Source organism: Dromiciops gliroides, chromosome 2 (assembly GCF_019393635.1).
Source record: "Dromiciops gliroides isolate mDroGli1 chromosome 2, mDroGli1.pri, whole genome shotgun sequence".
Lineage (NCBI taxonomy): Eukaryota > Metazoa > Chordata > Mammalia > Microbiotheria > Microbiotheriidae > Dromiciops > Dromiciops gliroides.
The window spans coordinates 534062445-534089844 of record NC_057862.1 but is presented as its reverse complement, the minus strand read 5'-3'; the positions used below and the strand labels follow the sequence as shown (position 1 = coordinate 534089844).

Here is a 27400-nt window from a genome sequence, read left to right as displayed (position 1 = left end):
CTTACTCTTGAGTCTTCATGATATGAGAGGGAAAATGAATGAATGAATGAATGAATGAATGAATGAATGCTCTAAGATGTGCCTCTGCTTTTGAACCCCTGTCTTTTCACCAAATGAAGGCTGTCAGAATTAAATTTAAAATTAAAATTTTTTAAAATTACTTTTAAATTTATGTTTTAAAATTACTTTTCCTCCTGTATTTGTAGTTAAGAGGTGGTAAACATCAACCGAATTTTGGTCTACTTGCCTTTTGTGTTTGTATGTTGGGGTGTGTGTGTGTGTGTGTGTGTGTGTGTGTGTGTGTGTGTGTGAGAGAGAGAGAGAGAGAGAGAGAGAGAGAGAGAGAGAGAGAGAGAGAGAGGAGAGAGAGCTAGAGGCAGAAAGAGGAGAGAGACAGGTAGAGAGAGAGGGAGACAGGCAGAGAGACAGAGGGAGAGAGAAAGAGAGAGCAAGAGCGAGAGCGAGAGCGAGCGAGCGAGAGAGAGAGAGAGAGAGAGAGAGAGAGAGAGAGAGAGAGAGAGAGCTAGTGAGACAGGGACAGGGACAGGGAGGCAGGGAAAGAGAGAGGGAGAGAGAGGGGGAGGGAGAAAGGGAGAGATATTAAGTAAGGGTATAATTCCTGCTGTGTATGGGGTTTAATTCAATTAAAGAAAGTCCTAACCTTAGTGCTTAGTTTTTCCTTCATGTTTTACCACCACTACCACTACCACCACCACAACCACCACTACTGCTGCTACTATCACCCCCAAGTCTTTCAGGATTTTCTTCCTTTTAAAATAAAAAAAAACTAAATGATTTTTACACACTTTCAAATTGGGATTTGGCTCTACTTTTCATATGGATGACCTGTTGCATTCCTCCTGCTGCTGTGGGCTGTAGGGCCCCCAAGTACATATCAGGAGAGTCACAGATTAATATTGCATTGCACATTCCTTCTTCTCCCTTTGGAATAAAGCTGCTTCAGAATTTCCCATAAGGAAACGGGCACAATGGAGAGAAGTAATGTGGAAAACATAGAAGTCACTGCTTCCACACTTGCCATCTTCAGAAGTAGTAAACTGACCTCCCGGGGCCAAATGTAGGAGTAAGGAAACTACCCTGGCTGTGCTTTCCAAGCCAGTTTTAGGTTACTGAGAACTCTGCACAGAGCAGGGACGCAGAGTTTGTACAGAGGGGGAGACAAATGTGTGGGAGCAGATTCCAGGCCTCAAACATCCCGACTTCTGTGCTCCTTGTCCGTCAAGATTCTGCTCTTTCAGCTTTGCAGCACACAAAGGTTTCTAGGTTTTTTCCTTCTTTAAACCCAAACGGGGACAAACTTGAAGCATTCCACCCGTTCAAAACTTCATTGCTACTTGGGAAGGAACAACCATTTTTCTAGCAGTGAAGGGATATGTTGGCACTGCTTCTTATAGTTGTGCACTTAGGGGAGCTCCCCCCATCTTTCCCCAGCCATCACTACCTCCCACAATATACAGAGATTATGGTCAAAGCATCAAACTCTAAGCTAGCCTTGGTTCTTGTTCAGGAGATATTGGCACCATCACTCATCCTCCAAAATCTGGGTGAAGAGTCCACTGTAGGTCAGTCTGACAGACCATTGTTTGCAGGGAAGGTCCTGACTCCTTTGAGACTGATGGGAATTTATCTGATTGTTATGCTCCTTCTGAGAATGAGTGGATATGTGTGCCTGCCCCTTGGAGCAATTAAATGTGTGTTTTTGTGTGTGTGTGTGTGTGTGTGTGTGTGTGTGTGTAAGTAATCCTTCTGCAGATCATACGTCTAGTGGACTTTAACACAAACTGTCTCCAGACTGTGTTGGAAGTCTGCTTGGAACGAGGGAAAAGATTACATACCACCATGCACCGCATTGTCTCCTTATTTCTGACACAGCATTAATCCCCTAGCGGTGGAGTGTAGGTGTTCTGAGTGCAACATTAATGTGTTGGGAGAAGTTATTTGTCATTCTCCTTCCCTCTTACCGTGGGAAGACGGGGTATGACACTGTGTGTGTATGTGTGTTTGTATGTTTGATGGTGGTGGCGGGGGTGGGGTGGGGGGACAGCAGGAAGCCACTGTCTTCTCACTATCTGTGTCCCATGCTGAGGAGCCCCTTTGATCTGTTTGATGAGGGAGGAGAAACTGCAGGCCACTCTCTTGAGGGGGGATGGGGAGAAGAGAAATAAGGTTGGGGACATGTTTCTGAGCAGAGGACACCTCCACCTGAAACCATCACTAGCTCTTTCCTGAGTCATATGAAGTCTTAACATGAGATCTCAACAAATTCAAAGGGCTCAGGGCTAGAAGGGACCTTGGCTGTTCTTCAGACCAAATAGGATTTGAACCCAGGCCTTATGACTCCCAGATCCTGGACTCTTTTAACTGTGCCGATCTACCTCTCCTTCCCAGGCTTTTTTTTTTCTAGGGCAGAGAGCTGGCTGCAGGAACTGCTCATGGAAACCTCAGTCTACCAAGCCCCAGCCCATTGATATACAGTGCTCCATTGCTAAACATTGTTGTTTCTTCAGCAGGAATCCCTTTAGACTGTGTAGCCTCCTTTGCCACTGGGTCTTTCTGTTATGACAGCTGCTTTCACTGATTAAACTCAGTGTTCATTCATTAAAAACTTATTGGATTTCTTCTTTTTATTGGGTGGTGGTGGGGGGGGGCGGAGATCAGGGAGATTTTGTGAAGATTTCACTGAGTTAGGCCTTGATTCTTTCTAAAACTAAGCGTCTGAAAGGCAGAGATGAAGAAGGAATGCATTCCAGGCAGGAGAGACTCTTGTCTGAATGCCTGGAGGTGGGAGACAGAAGGTGGAGTTTGAGAAGCAGTTCATTACTAGGTGCTGGCATTTCAGTGGCTTCATGTCAGAGAAACAGCCACTCTCCATTAGTCCTCAGAAGTTCCTTCCAATGGTGTTTGGCCCCTCCCCCAGTACTCCTCACCTTTCAAAGCCTTTTACAGGCATTCACTAATTAAAGTCCACTGAAGTGCCTCTCCCCACCAATTTCTGCCTTTCCATTTGGCAGCTCTTTTTGGTGACCCCTCCCCGCTCTCATTCCCCTTCCTCATTTCCTAGAAATTCTGCCCTTTGCAGAGTGATGCTGGGTGAGGATGGCAATGTCCTGGGAATGGAGTTCATGAATAAACTTAGAATTCATTCTTTTTTTCTGCTACCATCCAGGTTCAGTGTATCATAGAGGAGTATCTTGGTAAGATCACATTGGAGAAAGGGCAGGGCAAAGGGTGGAATAAGAGGGTCTGCTTTTTACTATTGATTAGAGTAGTGAACAATATGCAGGGAAGAAAGGAGAAAGACCTATAAAATAGAACAAAATCAGTCTTTGTCAGGGAAAACAATGCTGGAAATAATCTAAGATTCACCAGGAAGTGAGTTGTTTCAACCATTCCCCATGTTTCTTTCTCCTTTAGACAGTGTTTATTTAATGAGAGTCAGAAGCAGTTCATATCTTGGACGTAGGGCAATATTTTCTCTTTACCCTGACTGGCAGAGATCAGGAACACACAGAGAATTCTTCCCTTTGCAGGATCATATATTTAGAGAGTGAAGGGACCTTAGAGGTCACCTGGTTATTTTGCAGATGAAGAAACCAAGGATAAGAATAAAAGAGTCAGGATTTGAACCCAGGTCCTTTGACACCAATTCCAAGGCTTTTTCCACTGCACCATGTTCCCTCCCTAGTATGATCCTGATGATTGGATTCAACCAGGGGATGCCCTCCTTCTCCAGCTGCTCTTCACTATTTTCAAGTTGCTCATTACATTTTCTCTTGTTCTTTTCCTTCTCCTAGGCACAGCTGTGTGTCCACCCTGTGATAATGAGATGAAATCTGAAGCCATCATAGAACATCTCTGTGCCAGTGAATTTGGTAAGCATGTCTTTATGGACTCCACAGGTTTGGAAATCCACATGTTCCCAACGAGGAGCCAACTTCCCCTGGTGCAGAACGTGAATACGGCTGCTTACAGCTTCCTTATTTCCCTTCTGGGATGCCTGATCCCTCTGAGGAAAGAGGCAAACATGGGGAGCTTTCCACCAGAGGATTCTTGTAAGAACTCGGAAGCCAGAGGAACATAGATATCTCTTTTCTGAAAGGGAAGATTTTGTCTGTCACCTCTGGGTTTCTTCGGGGAGCCCAAAGGGCTTGTGCAAAATTGCTGCCCCAAGTTCTGCCCCTAGGTGTCAGTATTACTCCACCAAAGTATGAGAATGATGGGCGGGAGGCTACCTCCCCAGGGATGGAGAGACCACAAAGAATAGAGTATACATGTGGATGAAGGGTGTCCATCCTCTCTGGCATCTGGGTAGCCCAGCCCATGGAAGCCCGGCATCATAGTGGGCTCACATTTTCTTCTTTTTTCCCCCCACAGCTCTAGCATAAAAAGAACTTAGACTTAAGGAGAAGGGGGGGGGGGTAGAGAGGACACTGCTGAATTTGTGTTACAGCTTCCTTTGTGGGAAGGTTTCTTTGTAGGTTTATCCAAAAGCTAGAAGAGGGGCTGTCCCTTCCAGGGACAATTTTGTAGCTATTCTACAGCTTCCCATGACTTTCTTCCTCCATCTAAGTTATATCTCCTGGCTCAGTCCTGCTCTCGGTGGTGTTTGTCCCCAAGGGCTAATGCAGAGCTTCTGCCCATAAGTGGGTTGAAGTCTTTTCAGGTGGGGATGGAATACCAAAGCATTCTCCTCTACCAGCTTATGTCTTCTGCTCAGACTGCTAAATTGAGGGGCAAGGGGGCATTTGATGCTTTGAGGCGTGGCTCATGATCTCCCCCTGCCCACAGAGAGGAGAACGGCTCTTTTCTCCTTCTCCATGGTGGTAGTTAGGGTTTGGGGAGGACAAAGGGTGATACACATCTGACTTTTGGAGCTCCAAGGGATGTTGGAGATCCAGTTTAACCCTCCCGTTTTACACTGGAGGAAGCAAAGGCATGGAGAGTGGGAGTGAATTTTCCAGTGAGTTTCCTCAGATTCAGGACTCAGATTTCTTGACTCAGTCCTGGTATTCTTGTGACTGTATTGTGCAGTGGAGCTGCTTTACTGACCCTGGTAGAATCACTCTGGGAAAGACTGAAATTTGGGACTTAGGTTCAGGGTGATCCACCAAGATCCTGCTCCTCTCCCTCTCTTTCTATGAAGGAACTTCCAAACTGTGCTTTTGACATTTTCAATATTGTCATCCTGGAGATTCATTCCTCATGTGCCCCAGGGGAGTCATTCCCTGTAAACCCCTCCCTGCTCCCCATATATATGCTTTGTAAAAGAAAACAGAGCACTACGTGCTCTGTTTCACAATGAACTTCATGTTTGTTTGTTTGTTTGTTTGTTTGTTTGTTTTTACTGGATCTTGCCCTGGCTAGAAATGAAAGGGGCTAATCCTAGGCCTGATGTCACTACTGATTGTCTCAGAGGCTTTGACCAGGTTCCTTTCAGACCTGGGTCAGTTTGACCCTCCTTAGGGAGCCTGGTGTACCATGCCCCCTTTCTGTGTGTTCATTGTATTTTTACTTGGGAGTCTCCACAATGACTTAGTGCAGACATCTGATTTAGTCCTAATGCAGCTCAGAACTTCCGAGCACAAGTCATCTGCCAGCCTTGGCTTCCCCCACTAACAAGGAATGTGTGCCACCACAGCTAGGCTATTCAGGGCTTTTAACTGGGAACAAACAAGGATAGGTTACACATATCTTCCTCATTCATGTCCATCCAGACATCCCTACTATCTAGTTCCACAAATATAAACTGAGAAAGGGAACTAGCATTATAACTAGGTGTAAGCAGTCACCAAAGCAATGGAATTGAATAAAATAAGAGGGATAAAAAAAGCTCAGTCCCTTTTCTAAAGGAGGAGTTGTGGCTCCTTGACAATGATCAGATTTACTTGAACTTTATCCATTTTTTTGGGGGGGGAATTCTCTTTCTGTACTCCTGCTTTTGCTAGAAATGAGCTTTTTCCAGAGGTCTCATTGGATAAAATCCATTATTTATTTCTCTGTTCTTGGAGACTTGGCCTTCTTTCCTACAGCTACTTCAACTCCCATCCAATCAGGCTAGATGACTTGGCATGCCATTTTGCATGTGAATGAGATCTGCAAAGCCCTAGTACCTCTTGCTGTGACTTGCTGTAATAGAGAAGTTCAGGGTGGAGGCTGTTAGGAGCAGGAGTGTGGTATAATGGATAGAGTGCTGGAAGACTAGGGTTCTATCTTGCCTGCCATGCAGTAAACTGAAGCTGTGTGAGCTTGGACTTAACACTTAACCTCTCTGGGCTTCACAGCTTCCTCCTCTGTAGTCAAGGTCAATAAGTCAATAAGCATTATTAAGTGTTCACTATGTACCAGGCACTAGGATTTATGCTGGGGAAACCATGAAAGGTTAAAAAACCCCAGTCTTGGGGCAGCTAGGTGGCACAGTGGATAGAGCACCAGCCCTGGAGTCAGGAGTACCTGGGTTCAAATCTGGCCTCAGACACTTAACACTTACTAGCTGTGTGACCCTGGGTAAGTCACTTAACCCCAATTGCCTCACTAAAAATAAACAAACAAACAAACAAACAAATAAATAAATAAATAAATAAATAAACACCCCAGTCTCTGCCCTCAAAGAACTCACAGTCTAATGGGGAAGACAGTATGTAAGCAAGGATATACATACAAGATATGTACAAGGTAAGTTGAAGATAATCAAGAGAGGGAAGGCTCTGGATTTGAGGAAGATTGGGAAAGGGCCTCTTGAGCTAATATTTGAAGGAAGCTAGGGAATCCAGAAAGTGGAAGTGAGGAGGGAGAGAAGATTCCAGGCATGGGGGGACAACCAGTGAAAAGATGCCGAGTCAGGAGAAAGGGCAATACCAAGGAGGCTTGAATCAGACAATGAATAGAGAAGAGTGAAGTGTGAGAAGACTGGAAAGGTAGGTAGGGGCCAGGTTGTGAAGGGCTTTAAAAGCCAAACAGAGGATTTTCCGTTGTCTGGAGGTCCCATTCATCTTTAAATCTATGATCATTTGGTAGATTTTCAGATGCTACAAAAAGATTGGTAGTTAGATCCAACACATTCATTTAGTGCCTGTTGTTTGCAAGGCACTGTGTATTAAGTGCAAGGGGATAAAATGACAAAAACAAAGTGGTCCCGATCCCGAAGAAGCTTACATTTTACTGGGGATAAGGCATGTGTATAAATAAACAAAGTAGAAGGAAAATCATTGAAGAAGAGAGCTGACGACTTGGGTTGGGGGAGAGGATCAGGGGAAGACCTCATGTTGTAGGTGTCACCTAAGTTAGTCCTTGAAGGAAGATGAGGATGTTGAAAGACAGAGAGGAGGAGGCAGTATATCTCAGAAATGGGAATGGACGTAGCTTGTGTGGTAGATGCCCAGAAGTGTGAGGTGGAAGGTTGGGCTTGAGGAGTGGCTGGTAGTTTAGTTTTTCTGCAACATAGTTTGGAAAACAAGGGTGGAAAGGTAGACAGATCCTGCAGGGACTCTGATAAAGCAGCCACAGAATCTGTCATAGAGAAGGAAATGGTGAGTCCCCCTAGACCTTATGCAGAATAAACTCTCAATAACACAAATGCATGTGAGGCTTCTTTCCAAAGATGAATTGTTTTTCTTATAAGAAACAAGAATGTTCCATAAAACCTTTCTGCCTAAGAATTCCCAACTGGATGTCTGATACAGCACAGCCGTCAGGATGAAGAATATCACTCAGCACAGGCTATGAGAAGAGAAAAAAAAAGAGAGGAACTGGGAAATGGCTGGAGATGTGAAATCTTCAAAAGACCATTTTAGCAGATAATAGTTGATTGTAATTGCTCTTTGCACTGGTGACTTTGGCAGCCTTTTGCCAAGAATATGATAATTACAGATCATTCTTACCTGGGTGAGGTGTCCAGCTAAGGCACAAAAAAGTAGAAGAGTCCATCTCTGAAGAAACAATTAGGAGCTCTGTGTGCATCAAGCAGCTGGCAGTTTGCCATATTGGCAGGGAGAAGAGTCATTGGAAGCCACAGAGAACGGCTTATCTCAGCTGTAATAGGCATGGAAAGTGAGGGAACTATTCCAGTGACCCAGACAGTGCTATCTTTGTATTTATTCTATAGGCAACTATAGAACAACCAGGTGTCTACTAAGTTCAAATTGGTTCTCTAGAGGAAAAGGTGAAAGAGTTTGAGGACAGTCTCTGTCTTCTTTGGCTTATCAAGGGACGATGAAGTCTTCCATGATGGGATGGAAGAAATGATTAAGGTGGGAAACAAAGAAAAAAAAAACTAGTCAGAGGAGGCAGAATGGAATTAAAATATGTGTCAGGAAGTGAGAGAAAAGATGAAAGAAGAAAAAATTCTGAACCTAATGAGTGTTACCCGTTTTTCGTGATTCATATGGAAATAATGATATTTATAGAAAGAATCCTTAGGGGTTATGAAGCCTTGGATGGAAAATTGAAAGGTTTGGGAAAATGGGTGATTATATCACTACTTCCCTTTGGAGGCAGTGATTTTACAATAGAAAGGAGGATATGAGAAACAATTAGGTAGCTTAGAGGATGGTATAAGAGAGTGGACTTTGGCTTTCTGAACCTTGGCTTAAGATCTAGCTAGCAATTACATACCCTTTGCCAGGGATGGAGTGTATCTAATTAGGGCCAAGAAAAATACTTCTACCTGGAGACTTGATGATCCGCTAAATGGATTTTTAAACTGAGAATGGAGAGGAGAGGAGGAAACTTTTCAGCTCCAGCTGCTAAATCATATACTGTGGAAAATAGTAGGTTTTTTGGGAGAAAGAGGAGTAACCAGAGAGGTGTCTAATAATTCAAAGGAGATGACATGAAAGAGGAGAAGAAATGATACAGCCTTCGATGTCAATACACCAATAGGCAGAGTAGGTATAACAAACAAATTGATTACTCACACTTAGTAGGATGTTATTTATGATTTGAATATGACAGTAGAAGGGCCATCATACTCGATAGGAATAGATTATTTAGAAGGAGCATTGAGAGTAGCAATATATAACAAGAAGAGCATGAAGCAGTTGGGTAGCACAGTGGATAGTGCTGGATCTGGAGTCAGGGACTCTGGAGTGCATATCCTACCCCAGATTTTTATTGACTTATGACTCTGAGCAAGTCATAGCACCTAATTCCCATGGTTGTTGTGAGGATCAAATGAAAGATAATATTGTAAAGTCCTTTGAAAACCTTAAAATACTATATAAATTCTTTGAAGAAGAAGAAGATGATGATACACAGATATGTGGGGATCTACAAACCTAGGGGAGGAAGTATGTTAGAGGGCATTTGCATAAGGATCAAGGAGGGAGAAAAAGAGGTGACACAATGTTAGGATACAAGACCACTTGGCCACAAAGAAGGAATTAAATTATGACTTTCTAATACAAATCACAAAAGCTGGTGTGGAAACAGAATATAGGGATGAAGAGGTACAGTTAGATCTCTGTTTGATCAGAACCAGAATGTCCTTCAGTGAATTGGTTACTTTTTTTCTTCCTTCCTTTCTTCCCTCCCTTTTTTCCTTTCTCTTTCTTTATCTCACTATTTACTTTCTATTTCTCTCTTTTGTTCCCTTCCTCTCTCCCTAGCTCTTCCAACAAATTTATTATTTATTATGTGTGAGACTTTCTCATCCTATTGAAAATCAACTTAATTTTCATATCAATCTTATGTAAAATCAGCTGAATTTTTATAATTCTCACCTCTTACTTATTGGTTGGGCCTCCTAAATCCCTTTGAATTTCACCAGAATCATTAACCCCTTTAATAATCTTTTCATATCATTAACCACTTTAATAACCTATTAATATCACTAGCCCCTCTTTTGTTTCTTAACCTGGGGGATTGGAGCCAAAGGGACTCTGGAACATGGTGGATATTAATGATGGTGGAGAATTAGAATTTTTTCATTGCTGTCCTTTTCTTGCTTACTCTGCAAAGCCTTGCTGAATCCTTCTATATTTTGTTTAGAACCCACCCATGTGGAATTTCAGCTTTAGTTATCTCCCCTGAGCCCATTTCCCATTACAGATTTTGGAACCCCTGGGGCCTTGTGGCAACTAGACAAATTGGATATATCCCAGGGAAAAACTGGAATAGAACTGAGTCTTTGGGAAGGGTTTGAGTACTGTCATACATCCTGGTAAACTTACCAGGGGATGTGTGCTCTTTATCTGATTCAAACTATAGAATAGGTTTGAGGGCCATAGGGAAAAGCCTTAATATCTGTACTGCACCAATATTGATGAACTCAGTTAGAAACTATTATACCCTTGCTCTTTTTACCAGAAAGAGATTTGTTCTTCATTCATTTCAGTCATATCTGACTCTTTGTGACCCTATTTGGGGTTTTCTTAGCAAAGATGCTGGAGTGATTTGCCATTTCCTTCTCCCGTTCATTTCACAGATGAGGAAACTGAGGCATATAGGGTGAAGTGACTTGCCTAAGATCACACAGGTAGTAAGTGTCTGAAGCCAGACTTGGGTCTTCCTGACTCCAGGCCCAGTCCTCTATCCAGTGTACCACCTGGCTGCCCCACCTGAAGGAGAGGCAGGTCCTAATTTGATAGTCAAATTTTGGTAAATCTGTGTCATTGGCAGTTTGGAACTGGGGCTTAGGGCAAAAGGAAGTTTTCTTCTTTGGCTCATGGAATCACAGGAAGCAGAAATTGGAAAACATGCTGGAGATCATCTTATCCATCTCCTCCCCGCCCCCCAGGTGTGGGTGGATGCAGTGAAGTCTCACTTACTGCAAGAAGCCTTTTCCAGCTCTGCTTAATCTTAGTGCCATCCCTTGGAGACTCATTCCAATTTAGATTTATAACTTGTTTGTACATGGTGGTCTGGATGTTGTCTCCCTCATTTGACTGAGCTCGAAAGCAGGGAATGGTGTTTTTTTTCTTTGCCCTTCTTTGTATGCCCATCACTAAGCAAAGTGCCTGGCACATAGTAGTTGCTTAATAAATGCCAGTTGACTGATTGATAGCAATAGTTGGTATCTGTTCCTGACAGTTCCTGGGCACACAGTAGGAATTTAATAAATGCTTACTGACCAATTGTCATACTATAGTTTCTTTTTTATGTCATCATGGAGCAGCAGGACTTCATAGGTTCATTGAGTCTGTCTCAAAACTTGGAGCTAGAAGAGACCTCTACATATCACCTGATCTAACTCCCCTCGTTTTGCAATGGAAAAATCTGAGACCCAGAGAGGGGAAGTAATCTGTCTACATTTACAGAGCTAGTAAGTAGCTTCATCTAGACCTCCCACTGGGGCCAAGTTATGCCTTTCCAAAAGGGTCCCCACCTTTGGCCAGATGGGTCTCACTGAGGTGCTCACATACCAGCACCATCATCGTTGAGGTAACTACACAGCCACCTATGTCAATATGATTTGCTTGGAGGGAGGGAAAATGAAGCTAAGTGCACACATAGCAAGGAAGAAAAAAAGTACTAGGATTTCTTCTTCTTCTTTTTTCATTAGCTCAAACACAGCAATAAATAGGCCTGACATCCCAGAGCGGAAAGAGGATGTAAGTTTCCTGGAAGGCTCTCCGCAAAAACGTGGGTCCAGAGGTGGACATTCCATCGGGGTTAGCATGCTACCTTTCTTTGTGCCAAAGCTTCCTCAGGCCCGACAGCCTCTGGGGTGCTTGGGCATGCCTGGCCTCCCATTAACTTCTCTTCTGGTAATGAATTCTCAACTCTCTTGTGGGTCTGGATGGTCACAATCTCTCTCTCCCCCACCACTCCCTCCCCTTTCTCCCCCAGTTTCAAGCACATTTTTTTTCTCCCAATAGGGAAAAAGACCAGCAGGAACACCTGTGTGTTGCTGCTTAGGAATGTGGCTGGCTTGGCTTGGATCAAGTAACAGATGTTAGAAGCCCAAAGTTTGATGGTGCACAAGCTCTGAATCCAACATGGCAGCCAGCCTGCTTGTGGGGCTTGGGCTGGGATGCTCTCGACTGGCTTTATTGTTGTTGTTTTTCAGATGAGGAAATGCTGCCCAGACTGGAGTCTTCTTTGCTCTCTTTGCCATGGGATTTATGGCTTTCCACCTTGTGGTGGAGCTGAGACAGAGTTCAGTGCCTGGTAGTCATCCTTCTTACTGGCTTGTTGGTTCCTTCCAGATGATATGATGTCATTTGTGCTTCAAATGAGATTAGGGTCTTTCTGTCCTTGGCTGCAGATTCATGCCTCTTTTCTACTTGGTATCTCTAAATTCCCTTAAGCACCTCAGACACAATCAGACTTAGCAAAGCAATGCATATTTTCCAAAATGTTTGACAGTTATCTCCTCCATTGAATTGCCTTTTCTTTTGCTTCTAAGAGATTTCACAGGGCAACTTCTATCTGCCTCTCTTCTTTTCTTTTTTGCAGGGCAGTGAGGGTTAAGTGATTTGCCTAAGGTCTCACAGCTAGTGTCAAGTATCTGAGGCTGGATTTGAACTCAGGTCCTCCTGAATCTAGGGCTGGTGCTTTATCCACTGCACCACCTAGCTGCCCCCATGTCTGTCTCTTTCTATGGATGAAGGCTTTCTTTGCTATCAGAAACTTTCTTGTTTCATAGCAGAAAAGTTTTTCTAAGCTGCCCATACCTTTGTTTATACTGTGACACAATCTTTTAGTATGATTCAACAGACACTTATTAAGTGCCTGGGGTTTTCAAGGCATTTTTCCCAGATGCTGGATAGTGGTGCACATTTCTGTAATGTTTTAGGGTTCCCAAAGCCCTTTTCTTACAACCACTAACATGTATTACCATGCCTGACACATAGCAGGTGTTTACTAAGTGATTTTTCACTGACTGATAGGAGGAAGATAGGAAGGAAGGAAAGGAGGGAAGGAGGGAGGGAACAAAGGAGGGAGGGAACAAAGGGGGGAGGGAAGGAAGGAAGGAAAGAAAGAAGGAAGGAATGTCAACCCCCTTTTACAGATGAGGAAACTAAGTCCCAAGAAGGGTCAAAGGACTTGCCTGTAATCCCAATGAAGGCACTGATATTTGAACTATGGTCCCCTAATTGTGAGTCTGGCACTCTGGACATTGTGCCTGAATCAATTTTCATGTCTTCTTTCCAAAGTGACCCGATTACTTTGCTACCAAATAGTTGAATAGTCAGTTTAAGGATGGTCTGCCTATCTGATTTTGAAGAACTGAACTCTTTAAGATTCTCTTCCCTTTGCCAGACACTGGGAACTGTTCACCCCAGAGATGAGGATACCCCTGGCGGATAGCTCAATAATTGTAGGTTATTGAATTAATTAGTAAATTGTCAAGTTTTTGGAGGATGGAAGCTGTATATTGCACTAATCTGTGCCATGGCCATAGGAGGTAGTTCATTACTATTGATTGAAAGAAATGAAATAATTGGGAATGATGTGCTTGGGAGGGGAAGTTGAACTTATTTTCCACCAAGAAAAGGGCTCATATCCAAATTAATATGCACCATTTGTTTGAGAGCAAGGACAGCTATGAGCTCTTGCTTAGGGGTTGACTTTGTGTATATGTGTATGTAAGGAAAAAAGGCTATAATCTAGAAATCTATTTCAGTCAAAGTCAAATTAAATAGACATGGGAGAAAGAGCTATTACCCTGGAGTGGTGTTGGCAGCCTGAAAACAACTGGTTTTTATTGTTATTGAAGATCTCTAAAATACATATCACATCCTCAGATATTTCAGTCGTTGGAAGGAGTTGTTATAGCATTTTGTTTGTGGGAGAGCAGAGGACTATTTATTTAGTAAGTGAAGTTGACGTTCAAACTGCATTCTTGTAGTTAATGTCCTATCTTAAATATTCTTCCCATGTCTTGGATTGAGTTTTACAAGTACAAAAATGTAAGGCCAAACCAGAAATATTCAAACTCTGGAATGGTTTTGTGGAATAAACTATCTCCCCTTCCCATCCTCTTCCTCCCACCCCCACCTCCTTCATTGGTCCCAACCCTATGATTGTTACAGATTGTGGAATTCTTGAGAAGAAACTGGAACCTGTGGTCCTGGCTGTAGATGCACAGCTGGGCCTTGGGCAGTTTGGGTTGTGGCCATAGGATGGTCATGTTACAATCTGACCCTGTGTGGGGTGTCCATGAGCAAGGAAAGGAGAGAATTGGTTTGGCCAAGATAAGAGGAAAGCCAACCTCTCCTTTCTGAAGAGCCAGATTCAACTTTTTTCCATTTGATTTTCTTTTGGTTCTTCCTGTGGCATTGAAACACCTTGAAAAGGAGCTGTTTCTACTTAAAGTCCATCTTCAGGAGGAGAAGATTTTTAGGAAAATGATGTCTTGGAGCTGGAAGAGACCTTGGAGATCAGCTAGTCCAATCCTAGATCTGAGGAAGAATGCCCACTAGGTGGTTATTCAGTGTTTGATGGCTGATGTCCAGTGATGGACACCTCACTGTCTTCTAAAGCAGCCCATATCACTTCTGGGCAGTTCTTTGCCAAAGCATCTACTTTTAGCCTGAGCTTGTATAAATAGAAACACAAAATAGCATGTTTTCAGATTCATGGGCCCTTCAGTCCAGGATTCTGTCGCTGATGGAGGGTACCAAGGTGCCCATGAGGATGTTGTATTTGCTTTTCATCATCTCAACCTCCAAAGTTCCCCCAATGTTTTCTCCCAACATTTATCCCTTCCAGAATTAGTTGAACATTTTTTGAATATATATGTATATATATACATATACACACATATACATGCATATATATATATAAACATAACTCATCTCTTGGCTCAAGGATATATCATAATTCTATTTTTAATTTGTCTCATAACTGCCTTAGTCACAATTTTGATCTGGTCATAATTAGGTCTTCTTGTTGTTGTTGAGTCTTTTCAGTCATGTCTGACTCTTTGTGCCCCCATCTGGGATTGTCTTGGCAAAGATATTAGAGTGGTTTGCCGTTTCCTTCTCTAGTTCATTTTACAAATGAGGAAACTGAGGTAAACAGAGTTGAGTGACTAGGCCAGGGTCACACAGCTAGTAAGTATCTGAGGCCAGATTTGAACTCAGGAAGAATAGTCTTCTTGACTCCAGGCCTGGCACTCTACTCTATCTACTGGGCCACCTAGCTGCCTAACGGCCAGCACAGGGCTTTGTCACTGTGCATTTTTGGTTGGAGAAGGCCCCTGCAGATTTGGAGGCAATCAGGGCTACAAGGGGTCTTAGAGATGTTCCAGCCCAGGCCCTGAAGCTTAGCAAAGAAGAATGAAATGACCATGGTTATCTTCCTCTACACTTTGGACTGTTTGATGAGTAAAACTAAATGTGTGGTCGCCTTATTCCTGTCCCAAGTGTAGGGAAAATTAGCTAGGGTTTCTAATATAAATTAGAAGCCTTCGCACTAGTTTTGGGCATTAAGCATTTATGAAAGCATACCAGGTATTAGTAAAAAGAGAACACCTGGGGCAGAAAGTTAAGAAAAGGCCTATCTAGCTTAGAGCTCCAGCCTGATCTGGTTCTTCCTCAAGTCCTCTACTATGAGCCTGTCTGAGCACCAAAACTGCCAAGTAACTGTGTATGGAAACCTTTTATGGGTCCAGAGGAGAGTCAGTCATTACATTTGCTTCACTGTAAGTCCTTACATTAACTGCTTCAAGTTAATTGGCTAGCATCAACCAAATTTATTGATTCACAGGACTTGAGGGTGGTCCTGTGTTGAGGTCAGAGTTCACGGCCTTTGAGAACACTCTCTTGGGAGTCAGGCAGGTGTGGTTTTAATCAAGTCAACTTTGAGTGAGTTAATCAGCTAAGTCAATCACTCTCAGTCAATCCAATCAGTCCAAATCAATCTGGGGTCTTTGGGTGTTGGCAAAAGCCCAGTATTTTCTTACAGTTGCACAAGGGACAATTTGTCATTTAATCCCTTTTCATCATTTGGCACATATGTGAAATTTGCCCGAGGAAGAGGTAGAAGAAGATTCAGATTCAGCTAGGTCTCTGGGGTTTAGATTGTGTATGTGATGGTGATCATTGAAGGACAGATGTGTTTACATCTCCAATTCAGGCTGTCTATTTCACTGGCACACTACTGCAACATCCCCTCCCCCTGCCCCCAAGTTATCTCTTCTATCCCAGGTCCTAAGTGGTTGCCTTTGCGTCCCATTTGGTTCCATTTCCCTTGATTCTTTTTGTTCATATGTGGACAAATGAAAGTCTTTCTGAGACACACACACACACACACACACACACACACACACACACACACCCTCATTTCCATCCCTTACTCTCCCCTCCTCCTTCACTCAATGGCCATTTGGTCTGTTAGCTTCCCTTAAGAGAGAAGAAAGATGTTTTTCCTTCTCTAAAAATTATTCAGGATAAGAGAGATGATGGATGACTCTAGGAGTTGTTATTCTTTCATTCATTCAACAGATATTAAATTCTCACCAGGTGTGAATCATTGTGGTAGACACTGAGGGTGATTCAAGGAAAAATAAGTCATTACAGTCTCCATCTTCAAGGACCTGATAGTGTAGTAACAAAGCTAAGACAGACCCACAGATGACTACAATCCAAATAGCACACAAGTGCGTTAGAGAGACATGGAGCCAACAAATAGCGCAGAGGAAGAAGAAATCCTGTCTGACTCAGGAGGGTTAGGGAAGACATCATGCAGGAGGTAGCAATTGATTTGCTTCTTGAAGAATGAGAGTAGAGTTTATTTTTAATTAAGAGAGCTAATGCTTTATTGATGCTTTTTAAAAACATTGCTATCATGTGAATCTTTCCATTGACAGACACTTGTGTCTCACTGTGTGAGGCTGTGGAGATACAAAGATAAAAATGTGAAACAATCCCTATTCTTTTTTTTTTTTTTTTTTTGGTGAGGCAGTTGGAGTTAAGTGACTTGCCCAGGGTCACACAGCTAGTAATTGTTAAGTGTCTGAGGCCAGATTTGAACTCAGGTCCTCCTGAATCCAGGGCCGGTGCTCTATCTATTGCGCCACCTAGCTGCCCCATCCCTATTCTTAATAAGCTTATGTTCTGGGACATGGGGAGGGGTAGCCTCAGTGTGCAGGGACAACACGTTCATGTCCATAGGGATGGGGACTGGACCTGTGATTTCATTGCTATAGGGAACTCCCAGATGAGGGGACTCCCTTTGCTAATGCAATCTGGTACCTTCTCTGTGATTTATAATGTTAGAGAACTGCCCTGATCCCTGAGAGATTAGGTGAGTTGTCCAGGGTCACATCGACAGCATGTGTCAAGGATGAGACTTGAACCCAAGTGTGTACTGTCACTGTGGCTAGCTCTCTAACCACTACACCATACTGCCTCTCAGAACATATACATGCATGCATGCATGCATACACATACATATGTGTTTGTATATATACACACAGAAAAAAAGATAAACTAAACAAAAGATAGGGAAATACACTATGTTTTCCAATGACCTTTTCTCTCCCCAACAATAGAACTATTTACTCCTTATAACAAAGAAGTATAATTAAGCAAAAACAAAAACAAAAAATCAACCCATTGGCCCCATTTGACAACATATCACTCATTCTGCAATTATGGTCCACCACCTTTCTGTGCAAAGGAGGCATGCATGCTTCAAGTGGTTCTCTGAAGGCACAATAGGTCATCACATTGGTCAGCCTTGAAGATTTTCAGTTTTAATGTCATTTATGTGATTGTGGTCAATGATCACTTGTTGTTCTACCAAAGGCAGGCAGGTGGTGCAGTGAATAGGGCAGCTCTGGATCTAGAAACAGAAAGTCCTGAGTTCAAATTTGACCTCACACACTTATTAGCAGTGTGACCCTGGCAAGGGCACTTAATCTGTTTGCCTCAGGGGTCTGGGGGGTCTTTGAGGTGTTTTCCTGCTTTAGAAATATGATTCTTTGCTCCTATAATGGAAATGTGGATCCAGCTTCTATACTGGCTGTATGATCTTGGACAAATCCCTTCTTGGTGTCTAAGTTTCATAATGTGAAAAAGAATGTTGGTTTCTAGAAGATGTCTAATGTCCCTTTAAGCTTTATATTTTATGATTCTTATTTGAGCTTGTTTTTTACTTTGTTTATTGGGTTCTGGTTAATTGATGTTTTATTGCTGGCTTCCTTCCCCTGCCTCCCCACCTGCCTTGTGTTTTATTCTCATTCTCATTCTCATATTCTCTCTCTCTCTCTTTGCGGTGCAATGAGGGTTAAGTGACTTGCCCAGAGTCCTACAGCTAGTGCCAAGTGTCTGAGGCTGGATTTGAACTCAGGTACTCCTGAATCCAGGGCTGGTGTTTTATCCACTGTGCCACCTAGCTGCCCCCCAACTGCCTTGTGTTTTAATAATGAGAGTCCTAGATTGGGAGCCAGGAGACTCTGGTATTGGTCTTGTCTCAGTCTTTTTCTAGCTGTGTAACCTCAGGCACACCCCTTTGCCTCTTTGCAAAAGAGTTTTCTTATCTGTAAAATTTTTGCTATTTGGTCTTTTCAATCATGTCTGACTCTTCTCGACCCTATTTGGGGTTTTCTTTTGCAAAGATACTGGAGTGGTTTGCTATTTCCTTCTCCAGTGCATTTTACAGATGAGGAAATTGAGGCAAAGAGAGGCAAGTGACTTGCCCAAGGTCACGCAACTAGTAAGTATCTGAGGCCAGATTTGAACTCAGGAAGATGAGTCTTTCTGACTCTAGGCCCAGCCCTCTATCCGCTGTGCCACCCAGCCTCCCACATCTGTAAAATAAGGGTGTGAATTATATCCCTTGTAAGGTCCCTTCCAGCTTTATAAGTCATCTCACCTTCTTGATTTTTTCTTATATTATCATAGGATACAGAGTGGAAAGAACTTTACAGACCAAATCTAGTTAAAATCCCTCTTTTTACAGGTGAGGCCACTGAAAAGGGAAGCGAGTAATCCAAGGTCACACTGCTACTAAGTAGCAGAGGCTTCTCTGGACTCCTTCAAGATTTAGCTCAAATCTAGCTTTTTGAGGGAAGCCAGGTCTTCCTCCAACCCCCCTCCCCTCCCTTACTTCCCACCTTGTGCCTTCCCTTGGTGTTTATGGGACCTAGGTCTTTCCACTGGGCTCCAGTGACTCTGGAGGAAAGAGTGGAGCTGATGACTTTGCATAGCTCTGACTTACTGAAATCCAGTTCACTTGCATGTTAAGACATCACCCTCCTTGGGGCAGCTAGTTGGCACAGTGGATAGAGCACCAGCCCTGGATTCAGGAGGACCTGAGTTCAAATGCGGCCTCAGACACTTAACACTTACTAGCTGTGTGACCCTGGGCAAGTCACTTAACCCCAATTGCTTCACTAAAAAAAAAAAGTGAAAAGACATCACCCTCCTGATGTCATTCTTTGAGAAGGAGGGATGAACAACAATTTTCAGTGCATTGCTCTAGGTTATACCAAGTTGTTTGCTAGTTGTCTCTAGTAGATTGTGAGTGTCTTCAGGGAAAGGACTATCTTTTGCCTTTTGTATGTCCAGCACTTAGCATAGTACCCTTAATAAATGTTTATTGATGGTGATGATGGGCTCACATTTAAGGGCCCTCCAAATCTAAATCTAATGTGTCTTTTTCTCTCTATACAAATGCCCCTCAAGCCTTACTAATGATTCCCGACTTTTGCCTAATGTGCTTTGTAAATGTAGTAAGCAGCAAGCAACAGATATGCATGGTTTATTTTTTTCTTAGTTGCTTAAATTCTGTCCAGTTTTGCAGAAATAACTCAGTAAATCCAACCGGCAGCATTTCCTGCCCACCCCCCCTTTTAAGGGGGAACAAATGGCCAAAAAAAAAAAATGCCAGCATGTTCAGGACCTTGCCCTGCCCCAACCTGCTTGGATCAGCCAATTAAAGATGCATTAGCTTTTGGAAAACTTCTCAAAGGGCTATAGATTGCTCTTGAAATCTTTGTTTAGTCTTTCAGGAGTACTGTCACACGGGTGATTTATCAAAGAAAGTTGTTTATCTGGCAGTAAAATAAACTCCCAGGCTGTTCAGACTAAAATTTCCCGTGAATTTCCACCAAGGTAAACACGAGTAACTGGCAGGTTGCAAATTCCGTGTGAAAGCCAGACGCGTACAATAAATATTTAAAGGAGAGCTTTGCTTGTGTAAGAGGCCCCGGCCTGTCACTCCAGCTGTCATGCCGACTCTGCCCTGGAGGACCCTGACACCGGCCTGGCGGGCTTGCCTTATCTGCGCAATTAGAGAGAGCGCAGGAAGGGCCCTCTGCCAGGCCCGGGAGCCGCTGCTGACGTGTGGGCCTCTTTCCAGGCCTAGTGCCGCGCTTAGAGCTGGCAAACCAAGACTTCCTGGTTCAGAGAAAAGATTTCAAATGGCTTCCCTAAGTACCAAACAAAACAGCCTTCGGATGAGTTATGGGGAAAATGAGCCAGAAGCAGGCAGCTTAGGTTTCCCTTAAAATTGACCCACATTGATTGGAGCATAGAATTTGAAAAGACCGGCACCATTTAGTTCAGGGGTTCTGAACCAGGATTACAAAGAAAACCAAAGGTCGTTGAAAATAAAGATTCCATTTTCCCCCTCCAAGGCCACAGATTCCCCCCCCCCCCATAAATCTACACATAAAAAAACCACCCCCCCCAAAAAAAAAACACACATCACATTCACTTGACTTATTTTGTGCTGGAAGGCCATTAAACTGTCTAGATCTTTTTCTGGAGAACTGATGTCTGGTTACATCTTCTGTCTTTCCCTTGTGAGATACAAATTTCAATGTCCTGTCTATCATTTTAAACTCTCATTCAGTTAACCAAATTGGTTTGGGTGGGGAGGAGCAGAGTTTGCATTTGCAGGGCAGGGCATTTGCAAATGAGGACTAAGAAGTGAAATCACCATTTGGGTATCTCTTAGCTTGAATTTTATTTTCAGAATATCTCAGGTGAAATGGGTCAGTTTGGCATAGTGGATAGACTGTTGGACTTGGGGTTGAGAAGACTTGAATTGGGGAGCAACTAGGTGGTGCAGTAGATAAAGAACTGGCCCTGGATTCAAGAGGACCCGAGTTCAAATACTGCCTAAGATACTTGACACTTACTAGCTGTATGATCCTGGGCAAGTCACTTAACTCTCATTGCTCTGCCAAAAAAAAAAAAAAAAAGAACACTTGAATTGGGTTCCAATCTCATCTCAGGCACTTACTATCTATGTGATTCTCACTTAACCTCTCAAAGAGTCAGTTTTGTCATCTGTGAAATGAGACAGTTAGAAGCAAGTCTGAGGATACTATGAACTGGGAATAAAGGAGATAGAGCAGTTAGAGTGCTAGATGTAGCACTGCTAAGTTCTTAGAACTGTTAGAATATTTTTGAATTGACTAGCCTAATTTTGGGGGCTGAAGCTGACTGGAGGACTAATCTGGGGACTTTTGACAATTTGGCTATCTGACTTCGTTAATTTAATATGGGCCGTTTATAAAGTTCCACCACACTGCTCCCAAACTGATAGACTAAAGATTAAGAAGCCCCTCAACCAAATAATCAAAGCAGAGTTTATTTATGAGATACTATTTCAAATTAGGAATACAGGGAAATAAAGCGTACAACCTGACTGCTTTCCTGCGGTCTCTTTCCACAGCGTCTCTTTCGCCCCTGCTGTGCTTCGAACTTCTTGAATACAATAAGGGCCTTAGATGCCTCCGGCCTCAGGGCACGATACACTTTCCCTGGTCAGCTATTTTCTTCTAACTCCTCTTAATCTTCACTTTCTCCAACCTGTACCCTGTGCTGACCTGCTTCTGTGCTCTCCGCTGCCTCCCGGTCAGTCTGTCTTCTGCTCCATCCTTGTCCGCGCTCCCCTCTAGTCAGCCTCTCTCCTGGTCCGTCCCCCTCCTAGTCTCCTTCCTCGCTCTAGCCAGCCGTTCTTCCTCTTTCTATCTAACTCCCAGGTTAGATATCTTTTCTTCTCTCCACTCAAATCTCGGGGCTTCCCTCGCCCCCACAGACCAAGCCAATCCGCCAGCCAGAGCTGCGGCTGGTGGGGGGGGCGGTGCGCTCCAAGTTTCACGTGCCCCAGCACAGGCTATCCGGGATCCGCCCAGGTCAGAGGGAGCTGGGGGCTTTTTTTCCCCCCCAGCTGTCTGACATGGCATCTTGTATAGCCCACGGGGCTTTTTCACTCAGCTGAAGCTGAGGAGGAGGGGGGAGACCCTGAGGGCCTAAGGCTTTCTAATCTTAGCCTAAAGGTAGGGTCCCCAAATCAAAATAAATTTCCACAGAACCATCTGGTTTTGCTGCCTCTTCTTTTTCACCATCCACTCACTTCTCCACCTCTTCTGGTCTTCTTTTCCCACCACTTTTATACAAAGTTTCTGAAGCCTTCATCCTCCTTGACTACTATGCAGCTTTAAGTGCTGGTGAATACCCCATCTGCCTGGATAGGCTCTGCCCCCTGTTTTGGTGACACTGCTCTCTTAGTGTCTCCTCTTATGTGACTGATGGCACGTTCATGGTCTCCTTTTTTGATTTGTCATCCATCTTCTACCTCCTCGACACTGTATCCTGTCTCCCTTGGAGATCAGGTTCCATGGATTCAATTATTATTTCTACTCAGCTTGCTCTCTCTCTCTCTCTCTCTCTCTCTCTCTCTCTCTCTCTCTCTCTCTCTCTCTCTCTCTCTCTCTCTCTCTCTCTCGTTCTCCCTCTCTCCCTCTCCTTCTTCCCTCCCCCTCCCTCTCTCTCTCCACACACACACACATACACACCCACACATTCATACACACACATACTTTCAACACTTTTTCCTTCTTGTACTGTAGTCCCCCATTGCCAACTTTGTGTGGATGTCTCTACCTAGATGTCCCATAGCCATCTCAAACGCAATGTGTCCAGAATAAAACTCATTACTCTTTCCCTTTGAAACTGTCCCTCCTAAAAAACTTCCCTATCATTTACCCAATCATTAAGTTTTGTAAATACCAAATTATCCTTGAACCTTTCATCACCCTTGACACTCAAATCTAAATTAGTTGCTAAATCTTATTACTTTTATCTCTAAAACATCTCTGGTATCCTTTGCCTTTTCTATACTCACATACCTATCATTTTAGGCTCTTTACCTCTTGCCTGGACAATTGCAATTAACACTTAATTGGTTTCCTTACTTCTATTCCCTTCCCCAATATATTTTCCTCTTGGCTACACATGTGTTGCCATCCCATATACCATCCCCTTTCCCCAGGAAGATAAGCTCCTTGAAGGTAGGGACTGTTTCACTTCTGTTTTTGAATCCCCAGCACATGGCATAGTTCCTGGAATACAGTTTGCATTTAATAAAGACTTGTTGACTGGTTGATTCCTGGATTTTAGTGGTATTTTATTTGCCAGACTATATCTAGTATATCAACAAAAAAGGTAGGTGAGAGGTGTCCAACCCTGCTGTCCACAACACTCGGATTAAAATGTAATTGGAAAATAATTAACAAAATGAATAAAAACATAATCACTCTGATGAAAATGTAATTGGGAAATAATGAAACAAATAAAAACAATATAAATCATATTAATATATGGCTTTCTAAGTCAAGAGATAGCTGTAGGGATCCTGATGTACATTTACTGACACCCCCCCCCCCCCTTTTTGATGACACCTCTGGACTGGATGTTTCCTGAACTCAACATTACATCCTTCTCCTCTGCATTTGCCAGATCTGTTTCCTGGACCTGGAATGCTACTTCTCCTGATCTCTGATCTTCACTTATCCCCTCCTATTTTTAATGCTTGCATTGCATTTATTTTTCTATGTACATATCCCATTAGGAGACTGTTAGTTCCTTAAGGGAAGAAACTAATTTTTATTTTTATCTTTGTATGCTCCCTGCCCATCCACACCTTTTGAACTGAATTGAATCAGAAACAAAGATAATGAAGATGATATCTCGGGCATCAAGGGGCTTATGGTTTGGTGGAAGAGCACTGCTTTTAGAGTTAGAGTGACCTGGGTTTAAATCCCACCTCTGACACTCACTACTTGTGTGACTCATAAGTAATTTAACTTTTCTGATCTCTAGTTTCCTCATTGTTAGAATAAAAGGGCTGCTTTAGTTGGCCTCTGAGAAGTCTTGTAGCTGTAGACTGATGATCCTCTGAGTCTAGAAGGGAAATTTACATTGCCTTACTTCTGAGGCTATGATTACTTCTCATAAAGTTTCACAAGGCCAGTTCAATCCAACAAAGGTGTACAAAGCATGTTTCTCTCTCTAGCCCTCCCTTTCCTCCACTGTCAAATTGAGGGTTCATCTAGAGCAGGGCTTCTTAAACTTTTTTTCACTCACGACCTCTTTTTGCCTGAGAAATTTTTACTTGACCCCAGGTATATTGGTATATAAAATGGGTGTAATAACCTTTTACTGTTGCCAACATTTTTGCAATCCCTACATTGAGTTATGTGACCCCATGTGGCATCATGATCCACAGTTTAAGAAGCTTTTATCTAGCTCTGAAAATATGTATGCTCAAGGATTCCATTTAGACACAAAGCTACAGGCGCCAAAGGTGAGGCGCCAATGATGTCAGTAAGGACACCATTGGAGTTTGGGGTAAGCTTCTGGCTCCACAAGCTGTGGGAAGTAACAGATCCCTCCTGTGGCTCACGCCACCAGGAAACTTTTGTTTCGGGTGGGTTGAGTGGGTATCCAGAGCATGTAATCAGCCTGTACCTCAGTCACCACAGAACTGGTCATTACCAGGAGACATCGTCATTAGGAGCCATCATAAACCTCCCGTTGCTTTTCTTTCCAGACCTTGTTAGTGGCCAAGGACAGCAGCCAATGCATAGCTCCTGAAGCTGGCCTCATGATTTCTGGATGTGTAATGGCCTTTGTGAGGGCCCCACGGGACTGGGGCTAGTTCCAGAGATTGTTTTCTCGAGGGACCATTTCTTGTGGCCAAGTGCTGGCTCTTTTGGTGAAGGAGAAGAGAAGAGAGAGCAAGTGAGAGCGGGCAAGTTTGTGAGCCTAATACTGCCAGGACGTGTGTGTGTGTGTGTGTGTGTGTGTGTGTGTGTGTATGATTGTCTTCATGTAGCAATGAGTATGGATGGGGAATTTACCAGCTGGGGACTGACTTGACTCTCCTGCTGCCCCCTTTCTCAAGTGGTTTTAAACAAAAAGATTTTAGGAACAATTATTTTGCTTTGCTAGTGCTAGTGATGGCAGAGATTTCTCCAGGTGCTGACAAGGTTCTGGGAACTTGGGTTCTTGCTATCTCTCAGGTTCATTGTATTGTTTTCCATTAGGGTTTCTTTACATCCATGACTCTGAGCTAAGTGGTTGCACAGTAAATAGAACACTGGGCCTGGAGATAGGAAGATCTGAGTTCAAATCCTCTTGATTTTCTCAATATGAACATTGTACTGCTTTCTGAACCTAAATAGAAGATGAGCCATAAGAAAAGATATTTAAATTGATGATAACCCTGGTCATCAAAGATTCAAGTCCAATTCTAACTAGGAAATTGGACTCTGGTACAGAAAAAAAAAAACAGATTTAAAGCAAACCAGATTTTAAATAAGAGTTTCTGCTGCTTCTCTTTTCTCTAGAAAATTAAATGAACAAATCACATCCTACCTCGAACATTTTGCTAAGTTAAGGTTTCATTTGGCTTTCCAAGTATGATTATGAGGGAGACTTCATTTAAAAATTTTAAAATGCTTTCCAAACAACAACTCTGTGAGGCAGAAAGTACAAGGATTATTCCTATTTCACAGATGAGTAAACTGAGGATCAGAGAGGTTCTAACTTGCCCAGGGTCATGATACAATGGAACAAGTCCTGTATTATGATGATGATGATGACAACGACGACGACGATGATGATGGCAATGAGGGTTAAGGGACTTGCCCAGGGTCACACAGCTAGTAAGTGTCAAGTGTCTGAGGCTGCATTTGAACTCAGGTCCTCCTGAATCCAGGGCTGGTGCTTAATCCACTGCGCCTCCTATGAGTCCTGGATTTGTAAACAGAGAACCTACTTTGAATCCTGGATCAACTATGTAAAACCTACATGACCTTAGACAAGTCATTTAACATCTTTGGACTTTAGTTTCCTCATCTGTAACATGAGAGGTAAATATCAATGACCTCAAAGTCATCTTCCAACTCTAAATCTATGACTGACTCTAAGAGTCTTATAATTTAGGTAACTCAAACATTGACCATGTGTCAGAACTAGAATTCAAACTCAGGTCTCCTGATTATATGTCTATTGCTCTTTCCACTATTGTGATACATGGTGGGTATTCTATCATAGAGCAGAATCCCCCTTTTTTTCTGAACCTCTTCTATCACTCTCTCCTGTTCTTCTGAGACACTGGAAACAGAGGAGTGGTTTGACAGTCAGCATTCAGGGAGGGAGGTGGGAAATCTACCATGACACACTTATAAATTTAATCTGGGGGCAGCTAGGTGGCACAGTGGATAGAGCACCAGCTCTGGAGTCAGGAGTACCTGAGTTCAAATCCAGCCTCAGACAGTTAACACTTACTAGCTGTGTGACCCTGGGCAAGTCACTTAACCCCAATTGCCTCACACCAAAAAAAAAAAAAAATTAATCTGTATAATTAACATTTTCTCAATCACTTTCTTAAGTCTAGACAATCAACAACATAACAAATCAAGCTTTGATTTATAACATTTGTCAATTTTTGAGGTGTGGATGTTCACACTGAAAATTAAACAATTAGCTCTTATGGACCAATTTAAACTAGCTCTAGTATACCCTTGAAACAGAAAGACCAATTAGGAAGTTATTACAGTAATTTAGATGAGAGCTGCTGGTAGTAGCCGTGTGAATGGAGAGAAAGGGATGGATGTAGAATGATATTGTTGAGGTAAAAATGGCAAACTTTGGCAACAAAATGGATGTGGGGGAAGGTGAGGGAGAGAGAGAGTCAAGTATAACTCTGAGGTTGTTAATCGGGGTAACTGGGAGGAGAAGAGTGGTCCTGTTGATAAAAATAGGAAAGTTTGTATCAGGAGCAGATTTATGGAAAAGATGACAAGTTCTACTCTGAAAATGTTGAGTTTCATATGCCTACGAGACATATGGGTGGAGATATCCAGCAGGAAGTTGGTGATATGGAACTAGAGTTCAGGAGAGAGATTAGGACCAGATGTCAGCCATGTAGAGATGAAAATTGAATGTTTGGGAACAGTTGAGATCTCTTGGTGAGAAATAATTAAAGGTCCAAGGACAGAGATGTGAGAGACACCCACATTTTAGGGGCAAGAAATAGGTGATCGGGGGCGGCTAGGTGGCGCAGTGGATAAAGCACCGGCCCTGGAGTCAGGAGTACCTGAGTTCAAATCCGGCCTCAGACACTTAACACTTACTAGCTGTGTGACCCTGGGCAAGTCACTTAACCCCAATTGCCTCACTAAAGAAAA

The 27400-nt window shown here is 43.0% G+C and overlaps 1 protein-coding gene across 1 annotated transcript in view; it reads left to right on the top strand.

Moving 5' to 3' along the window:
• The window catches only part of SFRP1 (secreted frizzled related protein 1), a 76564-nt gene that overhangs the window by 4594 nt on the left and 44570 nt on the right, over window positions 1-27400 (top strand). Inside the window, exon 2 of the mRNA XM_043987889.1 lies at window positions 3816-3893. Coding sequence (XP_043843824.1) covers window positions 3816-3893 — 78 coding nt within the window. The remainder of the gene's footprint in view (window positions 1-3815; window positions 3894-27400) is intronic.